The sequence below is a fragment of the Ochotona curzoniae genome, unplaced genomic scaffold (genome assembly GCF_017591425.1).
Source record: "Ochotona curzoniae isolate NIBS_2020 unplaced genomic scaffold, NIBS_Ocur_1.0 contig_4105, whole genome shotgun sequence".
Taxonomy (NCBI): Eukaryota; Metazoa; Chordata; class Mammalia; order Lagomorpha; family Ochotonidae; genus Ochotona; species Ochotona curzoniae.
Genome location: NW_024466129.1, coordinates 6,493,824 through 6,504,058, shown reverse-complemented (window position 1 = coordinate 6,504,058; position 10,235 = coordinate 6,493,824). Strand labels below are relative to the sequence as shown.

General features: G+C 54.3%; 1 protein-coding gene across 1 annotated transcript; it reads right to left on the bottom strand.

The window, feature by feature from the left end:
• Positions 1 to 8,301: 8,301 nt before the first annotated feature.
• FAM163A (family with sequence similarity 163 member A) lies at positions 8,302 to 9,278 on the bottom strand. The gene is made up of 2 exons (XM_040984233.1): positions 9,172 to 9,278; positions 8,302 to 8,709 (listed from the first exon to the last, which is right to left on the bottom strand). Exons 1-2 carry the CDS (start codon positions 9,262 to 9,264, stop codon positions 8,302 to 8,304), a joined length of 501 nt encoding a protein of 166 aa, XP_040840167.1. The 5' UTR covers positions 9,265 to 9,278.
• Positions 9,279 to 10,235: the final 957 nt, after the last annotated feature.

Below are 10,235 nucleotides of genomic sequence, written 5' to 3'. Positions count from 1 at the left end.
TAAAACAAGCAGGAAGAAGTAGGACTTATGGTCGGGATGCACTATTTATGAAAGAGGAGGACTTTTAAGTGAACGGCAGAATGTGTAAGCTAGCATTTCCCGGCGTGTTTCTGATGCTCTTGTCTACTTCTGATCATCATCCTTTCTGTCGCCCTGAGCGGAATTTTATACCTGTGATGAGCATCGGCCGGCCTCTCTGGGGGACATGTGCTTCATTTGAATGTAGCTCATTTCTTGGCCAAGCAGTTAGAAGTACCAGTAGGTTCATAGAGAAGTGCAAGTGATACTAGAACTAGAAAAAGTAGAAATGACAGATTTCGAGACGTTGGCAGTGCTGGTATTGATTGTTCATGGCCACATTTTGTGATTTCAGGAGACAGTCGTTGTGGATGAGTTCTGAAAGCAGAACTTGTGTGGAAGGAGCTTGAGAGCAGCAGATCTGTCTGACTGTTCCGTTACATGGACCGCTACCAGGATCCTGTGATGGTTCAGCTGCATCTTGGTCTCTCCCCTATGAGAGCACGCACAGGCACGCATGTTCTTTTAAAGAGGTGATGATCAAAATGTAGGAGAATTTCAGGAAACACTAAGAAATAGGATCTTTATGCATATCCAAAACATTGACAGAGGTATGGGAATTCTTGTTGAAAATATCCAGCACAGGAAAAGTATGTAAATCTGCTTTAACCAAAGCCTGAAGTTGTGCTTAATTCCGTGGGGAGAGGGGTGGGGTACTAGAGAAATAATCTACATTGGGAACTTCCTCAGAATCTTGGGTTGGGTTTGAGAGAAGAGCTGAATACGAATACACCGAATGGTGTCGATGCAGTGTAAAGTGAGAGGAAATTGAAGAAACTCTGAGTCCAGTCCATTTGAATGCTTCTCTGGAGTTCTCCTCCTTCCGTGCCAGCGTCACCTCACCTGGTGCCAGCGGTGCCTTGCAGAACTGTTGTGTTGGCCTGTGGACCAGCGCTGCCTCACATGTGTGAAGGAACCCATGTGAGAATTCACAGACACCTGCCAGGGAGTCCCAGGACAGTGCAAAGAATGTTTCTTCATACATCGTTTGTTCCCGATATAACTGAAAAACCTCCTAAATGTCACAGCTCTCTTGTTTCTTTCCTTCTTTTTTTTTACTCTTCAGTCTTTCTCAGAAACCCTTGCCCTTCCCTGTGTAAGTGCAATCAGCTAAGAGTGTTGTCAATTTTCTGTCCACCATTTCAAGAGGCCTTTCAAAAGCAGTGAATTAGCCAAGTCTTCTCATGAATAAGATGATTATTTTTAAAGCATACAACTATTTTTTAAAATGACGAATGTTTAAAATCTGTTACCTAATGTACTCTTGGGTTCATTTCTATTTAAAGGTTTTAAGTTTTAAAAATTACCCTTTGGGCGTGTAGTTCATCTTTCATCATTGCAGTGGGTGCTTTGTTTTTCTGACTTAGACAAATGTGAGGATATGATAACCATACCTGATTCCTAAATTCGTTAGATTACAACTACACAATGACCTGTATTTTCTTTTATATCAATATCAATCATTTCTTGAGTAGTAACAAAGTTGTGGAAACAAACAGAAAGTGTCTTCGGGCTAGAGTTTTCTTTTTCCTTGGGGGGGGGGTGGGATTTAGGTTTCCCAGGCGGCTTTCAGGATGTAGCAGAGAAGTGCCAGGGAGTTCATCTCTCTGATGGTGTTTAGTGCTGCTATCCACTTCTCTAATTTTGGAACCAGTAGGTGGTGACACATGGCATGCTTGGTGGCCCCAGACTGGTGCTGGTCGGCAGAGGCGCACAGCGCTCACCCACTGTCCTGTCCACTGCTGCGCAGCACAGCAGTGGTGGCTTGGACAGTCCTGGGTTGCTTCCTGTGGCTTTGTTAGAGAGCGGAAACATGAGTTCTGATGGCAGCCTGTAGCAGACGCGGCCTGTGAGATGATGGTAGTTCACCAGCCCGCCTATGCAGCCATCTGACCAAATTTTTTTTAACTTAACTGAATCTTTCTCTTTTGTACTTAACCAAGAAAATGGGCTTTCCCAGAATCCGTGCCCGACTGACACCCTGGTATTTTTTCTTATGTAACCATGATTGCTTTTGTTTCTTACGGCTGTTGGAAAATGTGCCTTATTCACATTACTTGTCTGGTGATTATCAAAAATAAATCTTAACGTTTCTCAATTGACTGGATTTTGTTTTGAAGTTATTCAATGGCAGTGAGATACACTGAGAGATTCTCTTTGTAGATGCTCTCGGGGGCTGGGGTTTGGTACCAGGCTGGGGTCAGGAGCCAAGAACACAGCGCAGGGTCTCCTCGGGGGGCTGGAGCCATCCCCGCTGCTTCCCTCAGCACTGCAGTACTAGGACGAAGTACTCTGGAGGGGAGCGTATCAGCCACCAGGCTGCACCCTGTTGACTGATTCTGGATGCCAAGAAATGAGCTTATTGATTAATGCTGGCGAGGGAGAGTGCCCTTGTGTCACAGTTACCTGTGAGGACCAGGGGCATTCGTGGCTGGCAGCGGAGTAGAATGATGCGAACTTTGCCAGAATCTGTGCAAGCTCTTCTTGAGTAGGGGAATAAGAATGGGGCAGAGTGCAGCTCTGGGACCTGCTGCTAAGCCGGGGTGAGCTGACTGGGAATGTGTCTCTGAGTGTAAGCATGCCTCCTCTTGCTTGTCGGCAGTTGGGAATGTATTGGGCCGGCGCAAGAGCCTAGCAGCTAAAGTCCTCACCTTACACATGCCAGCATCCCATATGGGCACTGGTTCTGATCCTGGCAGCCCTGCTTCTCATCCAGCTCCCTGATTGTGACCTCGGAAAGCCGTCAAGAACAGCCCAAGGCCTTGCAACCCTGCATCCATGTGTGAGTCCCAGAGAAGAGGCTCCGGGCTCCTGGCTTTGGATTGCCTCAGCTCTGGCCGCTGTGGCCGCTACGTCGGGAGTGAATCAACGGATGAAAGCTCTTCCTCTCTGTATATCTGACTTTCCAATAAAAATAAAGAAATATTTAAAAACAAAAAAGACAAGCAGAGACATATCTTCCATGTGCTGTTTCTCTCCCCCAGGTGCCTGCAACACCAGGAATGGACCAGACTGAAGCTGTGAGCCAGGAGCTTCCCCCCCTTCTACTCCCTCCCAGGGGGCAGGACCCCAAGCGCTTGGGCCAACCTCAGCTGCCTTCCAGGTACATTAGCAGGAAGCTGGATTGGAAGTGGAATAGCCTAGACTCAAACTAGCACTGCAGCGATGGATGCTGGCCCAGGAAGCCGCATGCTGACATGCACTGCCACACGGCTCCCCTTCCTAGTTTTCTGACCCACTCTGTAGACCCCACTAACACCAAAGTGTTGATTGATACATTTTACAGAATAATTTTCTATCACCTCTGAGTTAAAGCGTGACATCAGAAAGATGACATTAATGTTAGAAAAGTGGAACTTCTGAGGAGATAAACATCATCAGGAGCGTGCAGTGAGATGGGTTGAAGTGAGAAGTCAGGATCTGTAGATTCATAGGCTCCACACATACGCAGCATTTTTTTTTCTTAAAGATTTATTCATTTTTACTGGAAAGGCAGCTTTACAGAGAGAAGGACCGTCGGATCTTCCATCCACTAGTTTATTCCCCAAGTGGCTGCAGCTGAGCCAATCTGAAGCCAGGAGTCAGGAGCTTCTTCTGGGTCTCCCGCATGAGTGCGGGGTGCCAAGGACTTGGACCATCCTTCACTGCTTTTCCCAGGCCAAAAGCAGAGAGCTGGATGGGAAGTGCAGCAGCCAGGACACGAACTGGCACCCATATAGCATGCTAGCGCTTGCCGGTAGAGGATTAGCCTGTGAGCCACGGTGCCAGCCCCAACAACATGTTTCTTAATGTGTCAACTCACCACTAGAGGGTGGTACATCTCTGAATATGTTGGACAGACAGAAAGCTGTAAATTACTTAGTTAATGTAGACATTCTAATTTTAAGCCACTGACAGTAAAACTGATGTAGCCTGAGGTTACAGTCTGAGTCGTGGGTGTGGGATGCAGAAGCAAGTCCATAAGCCAAATAGGATCTTAGCTGAGCCCAGTGCCTTAGCCTTGCTTCTAAACTCCTCACCTTGCATGCGCCAGAATCCCATATGCACGCCAGTTCAAATCCTAGCTGCTCCACTTCCCATCCAGCTCCCTGCTTGTGGCCCGGGAAAGCAGTCAAGGACAGCCCAGAGCCTTGGGACCCCGCACATGTGTGGGAGACCCGGGAGAAGCTCCTGTCTCCTGGCTTCAGATTGGCTCAGCTTCAGCCGTGGCGGCCACTGAGGAGTGAATTAACAGATGGAAGATCTTCCTCTCTGTCTCTCCTCCTCTCTGTATATCTGGCTTTCCAATAAATAAATAAAAATATCAGAAAAGGAGGCCATGTTTCGTGTATGACCAATTCACCCACGGCTATATGATTTGGGGCTCTCAGAAGGCCCTCATAAACACACTAAAAATAAAGCACTTGTTTTGAAGAATGGATTCATTTGAAAGAGTAATTCTTCTCTAAGGGGAGACCTAGCTCCCGTCTGCTGGTTCACTCCCTTCCCAGGTAGCTGTAGTGGCCAGTGCTGAAGCCCGAGGCTTCCTCCAGGTCTCGCACAGCACATGAATGGCTGGAGCCCAAACGCTCAGGACGCCTGCTGCTTCCCCAGGTCATTAGCAGGATCTGGATGGGAAGTGGAGCAGCCAGGGCTTGTAGTGCTCGTACAGGATGGAAGCATTGCAAGTGGTAGCTTACTCATCCCATAACACCAGCTCCAAAATGAAGTACTTTATAAAAAAAAAAAAAATTTACTTATTTGAGAGGCAAAGAGATCTCTCATCCACAGGACTGGGCCAAAGTCAGGAACTAAGAACTCACGCTGGGTGTCCGACCGACGATTGCGGACAAGGCGCTGGCCATTTCTGTCACTGTTACCTGGAAGTGCCAGCCAGGTCAGTTGCCAAGGTCCAAGGAGTATGGGCCACTTGTTTTCTGAGCTCAGAGCTGCAGAGGGACGCCTGCTTAGACCTCCCTTTCTGCCATGCTGGCTCGGGAGTCCCCAGGCTTGTGTGGTTACGGTTTGCCAAACAGTGGCCTCTGAACAGTACTTGCGAATTTGCATGTGGAAAACTGGGGGAAACTTTAGAGTTTTTTTTTTTTTTCCTAAAAAATTTATTTACTTTTTTTTTCTTAAACTGGAAAGGCAGATTCACAGAGAGGAAAGACAAAAAGATCTTCCATCCACTGGAGCCAACCCAAAGCCAGGAGCCTGGAGCTTCTTACAGGTCTCCCATGTGGTGCAGGCCCCAAGGATTTGGGCCGTCCTCCACTGCTTTCCCAGGCCACAAGCAGGGAGCTGGATGGGAAGTGGAGCAGCTGGGACATGAATTGGTGCCCATATGGGATGCTGGCATGACAGGCACAGCGTTAACCTTTGAAATCCTTATAGAAAACCCGCTGCGTGGGGACAAGAACAGGTCAGGGGTCTGGATTGGGTGATGTGGCTAAGAGGACACATGGTGTCTGGGGCCACAGAGCTCTGTCAGCCACATGGGCCTGTGGTTTTGGCGACTGCTTCTGCCCTCCTCTTCCTCCTTTTCTAACCTGTTGCTGAGCTTGAGGGAGGCAGAAGAGCTGAGCCAAGGCTACCACTCATCTCCAAGCCCGAGGACGAGTAGATTAAGGTCTGCCCTGCCTTAGGGGGCTGCCAGAGAGAGGGGCTCGAGCTGGGTGAATGTTGGCTGCTCTGCAAAGGGAGAGATTCGGTATGAGGTTGGGGTGGATATCCTAATGCAGTGTGCCCCAGGGCCCACAGCTCTGCTGTTGACAGCTGGTCACACTGACTTGAGGGCAAGCTGAGGCCTGGTGCCAGCTGCCCAGCCAGTAGTGGTGAGGGCTTCGTAACACACACACACACACACACACACTCACACACACACTTCTCCCTTTGCCCCTGACAGCTCCATATTACATGCTGCTCCCTGCTTCTCCAGCCCTGTCCACACTGCCCTCGTCTCCCAGTCTTTGCTGGGGTCCTGAGCAGAGGACCTGGTCCCAGTGTTCTCTGCACATAGCAGAGCCACACCTTTGTCCCACAGCCTTCAGAGGACTCTGTGATCTGACCCATGGCCACACATTCCTGGAAGGGCCCAGAGCCAGGGTACTCCTCTGTGCCGCCAGCCATCGTTAAATCCCTCTTCTCAGCCATCTTCAAGTCCTTCCTGCAGCTGCTGTGGGAAACCATGTGGAAAAGGGAGGAGCCTCCAGCCCAGGCCCCGCCACAGGAAGAAGAAGGCAGGACCCTGTTGGGTTTCTATTTCAAACTCCTCATTTATTTTGACATCTGCTTGGCAGCAACTCCAAGGTATCAAAGATGCAAGACAGAAACCGGCAACAGGAGCAGTGGAGCAGAGGTGATGGGGGCGGGGCAGGGGAGGACTGAGTGCTCCTGGCTCCTCCTCCTCCTGTTATGGGTGCAATTTGAGAAGTGTACAAATAGTGTCCCATGGTAGAGAAGACTCCACAGCTAAAAAGGCCAATGCTGTTTGGTGAATGGGCTTCCCTCCCGCCTCCCCAGGGCAGGTCCTGGTGGCCACAGTGGACCAGCTGGGTCCACTATGAAGTCTGGATGGATGGATGGATGGAGCCTGGGCCCTGAGCATTAGGGGATATATGGGGGCAAGGTGGCCAGCGGAGAGCCAGGTTGGCTGTCAGACTGGATGATGGGAAAACTACAGAAAGAGATGGCACTGCACACAAGTGAGAGCAGATGGGGATGCCCCGGAAGGCAGGTCTGACGTCACAGCTCTTCCGGCAAGCAGGGCTGCGACTGCCTGTGGTCACCTGGCTGTGGGACTGCAAAGGAGCAAGGCACTGGGGCTGGTGGCCAGGAAGTGGGGAGGGCTGCCAGGCCTGGCCTGGAAGTTGCATTTGGCCCCAGGGAGTTGCACAGGCCGGAGGAGAGGGTGGGGTCCGTGAGAGCTGCCTGCTGACTGAGGGGAGAGTTTCTTTCCACTACCACCCTCACCTGTCCCCGGCTACGTCCTGGGCTCTCCGCAGCAAGCTCACACCTGCTCTCTCTGTCCATGACCATGGTTTTGTCTATTAACCTCAAGTTTGATTATGCTCTTTCATTCCTCAGTAAGCATGCTGGACCCTGGGAGAGAGACAGTCATCAAGGGACCGGGACAGTGGGGGACAGGATGACCACACTCTTCCTGACCTCAGCAGCCAGCCTGGCGGTTCCCCGGGGGAGTGCAGGAGGGGCTGGGGTATCGCCTCACCGAGACCCCCATTCCAACACACCCCGCCTGTGGGTCAGGCCACTGCAGTCATCCTTTCTTCAGGCTGTCTACGGGTCAGAATTTTCCTTCAGGTGGGTCCGTGTGCCACGCTACCCGCTGCAGCGCCTGAAGGGTTAACTCCCCGGGGTCGTGCACACCCCTCTGCTTGGGGCCAGCCTGGGGTGGGAGTGCCAGCGACCACTGCGGGCTCCATTCGCCTGGCTGACTCCGTTGCGAGATCTTCAGTTTCTCTAGCAGAGGGCAGCTAGCTGAGTCCTAAGGCGGAGAAAGGATCCGAGGTGGGCCAGACAAGGTTACACAGTGGCTACTTGGTGCGGTGCCCACGGATGACCTCAGAGGCCTTCTAGTCAACTGGCAGAAACAGATTGCAGTGTGCGCCCAGGGCGCCCGCAGCCATCAGGCTAACTTAGGTGCAAAACTGGGCTGTGCGTTAACACTCAACTGCTTCCGGGCCTGTGCGTCCTGAGGAGGTTCCTTTAACCTGCCTTCCCTTTCCCCCAACCCTGGAAAGCTCTAGTACCCAGTCTTCCCCTACCTTCCTTTCTTCTCAATCCTGCAATGCCACAGTCCCCACCTATGCCCTCTCCCTTAGGCCTCCTTCCTTTCCAGAACCAAGGGAAGCCTTCAGGGTCTTTGCTTCGCCTTCCTGGAGCCCCTGTCCAGTCCAGCACAGCCAGAGGCGGGCTGCGGGTGTGAGGGGCAGTGACAACATGCGGCGGTGATGGTGGTGGTGAGAGGCAGCCCGGAGCAGGGGCCGCTCGTACGCCAAGCTGCCAGGCCCACGTCTGGTTCCCAGTGCCCACGCGGTAGCCCTGGGTCACGGCGACCCTTCCACTGTGGAGCAAGAAAACTCAAAAACATGTAGAGAGTCCTGCGGGGCTGCAGAAGGGCCAGCCCCGGCGGCGCCGCTTTCTCGCTGAGTGTGTGTATGTGTGTGTGTGTGTGTGTGTGTGTGTGTGTGTGTGTGTGTGTGTGTGGTGGGGGGGTGAGAGGGGTCACACGTCTGTACTGATAGCCCTTGGATTGGTGAAGACCTCACGCCCGGAGCCTGGACAGGTCACCGCATAACTCTGGGGCGCTGCCAGTTTGAGCGCTGGGGGTCCTCCCTCCTTGTAATACGAAGGGGCAAAGGAGAGTCGCTCGCCTCCGCCCCCGTTGGGCACCAGGTCAGCCGTCCGTATGTAGAAGGGCGAGCTGTAGGGCGAGCAGGTGGCGCAGTGACTCGCCGCCGCCACCCCGCATGGCGGGCTGCAGGGCTCGCCGCCGAAGGGCGCCAGGCCGCTTCTGCCATCCAGGGCTTGCGAGCTGCAGGCGTTGCACGTGGCACCTCTCGGGGGCGCGGGCAGGTCGTGCTCCTCCTCGTCGTCGGCATCCTCCGCTCTGCTCTTCTTGCAGCAGTAATACTGAAGAGGGAGAGAGCCTGGCTGAGGCGGCGGGCTGCGATGTGTGCGCGCCCCCCGACAGACCCTCGCCCCGCGGGTGCACGCGCGCATGTAGTAGACCCTGAGCTGGGGAGGGCTCCGCGCTTCCTCCCCCTGGGCTGGGGTTGCGGGGCAGAACCAGAGGGGCCCTTATAGCGAGGACAGAGCTGGGAGCTGCCAGCAGAATCCCCCTCCCCAACCCCGCCCCAGAAACGATGCCCTCCCCACTTCTCGGGAACGCAGCCGGCTGCCCCGCATCTCTCCTTGCACGCGCGCACCCCCTGGGTGACCCCAAGGATGCGCGCGAGGCGGCGGGACGTACAGCTGCCTCCAAACTCCAAGCTCCGTGGCCCCCGGGCTTCGTGGGCCTGCGGTGGCGGTGCCCCACTCCACCCCGACCCGGGTGAAGCGGGGCGGAGGCGGCCTCAGGCCCAGGTCACTGACCTGGAGTCTACAGTAGCACAGGACCGCGATGATGCAGAGGAGGATCACCGTGGCTAGGATTCCGCCGGTGATCACAACCGTTCCCGCGGTCATCCGCCCGACGCCCCATCAAACTGCAAAGACCCGGGGCAGAGGAGGGTGAGGCGCAGCTGCGGCAGCCACACCGGGGCGTAGGGGGCGGCAGGTGGAGTGTGTGTGTGTGTGTGCGCGCACGTGCCCCCGCGCGGATCACCCCGAGGCCAGGGTCTGGGAGCATCGTGAGCAGGGAGGGTTCGGGACCTGGTCTGGGATCTGGCCCAGTCTAAGCCAGGGGTTGGAGCAGGCTGGACGGTGGAGAAGGGGCAGAGAACAGTGCTGCTTGCCACTGCTGTTCAGTTCCCAAGGCACATGGCCACTTTCTCCTCTTCTTCCCTACCAACCCTCCTGTGACTCCAAGACACAGAAAACAGGAGTCCCTGGTGGCTACAGGTTCAGCCCACAGCAGGCGCTGTGGCACCCTGCTTTGTGGCAGGGGCAGAGCCTCGTGGCTGCTGCAGGGGGCACCTATACACATGAACGCAGGCAGGGTGTCCACACAGCCCGGCTCTGCTCAAACGCCCCTCTCCCCTCTCCTCTCCTCCAGGCAGCGACTGGTGGACCCCCAAGCCAGGCCCACATCTCCAAAGCTTCACCTGGTTTGGCCCTGACCCCAACCCACACTCCTTTTGGGGTGCCTCCCCATGGAAAGCAAGGCCAAGGTGAGGCCGGAGGAGCAGGTGGGTAGACCCCTGGCTCTGGGAAGGCTGTCAGCCTGCAGGCTGGGAGGCACAAGCTCTGGGCAGGAGGGGAGGACCTGTCGTGGCCTCTGCCCACTCTCCTCTGAGCTCAGTGAGTACTGCAGACACGCTGGGTGGGGAGGTGAGGAGATGGGAGGGTGGAGACTGGGCCTCTTGAGGAAGACTGAGTACTTACATATCAGTAAGGGAACGGTGACCTGCAAGAGAACGGAAAGAGGAAGTGAGTTACCATGAGAGGAGGGGCCCCAAGGCTGGGAGGGTCCCCCACCTTCTACGCTGCCCTCCCAG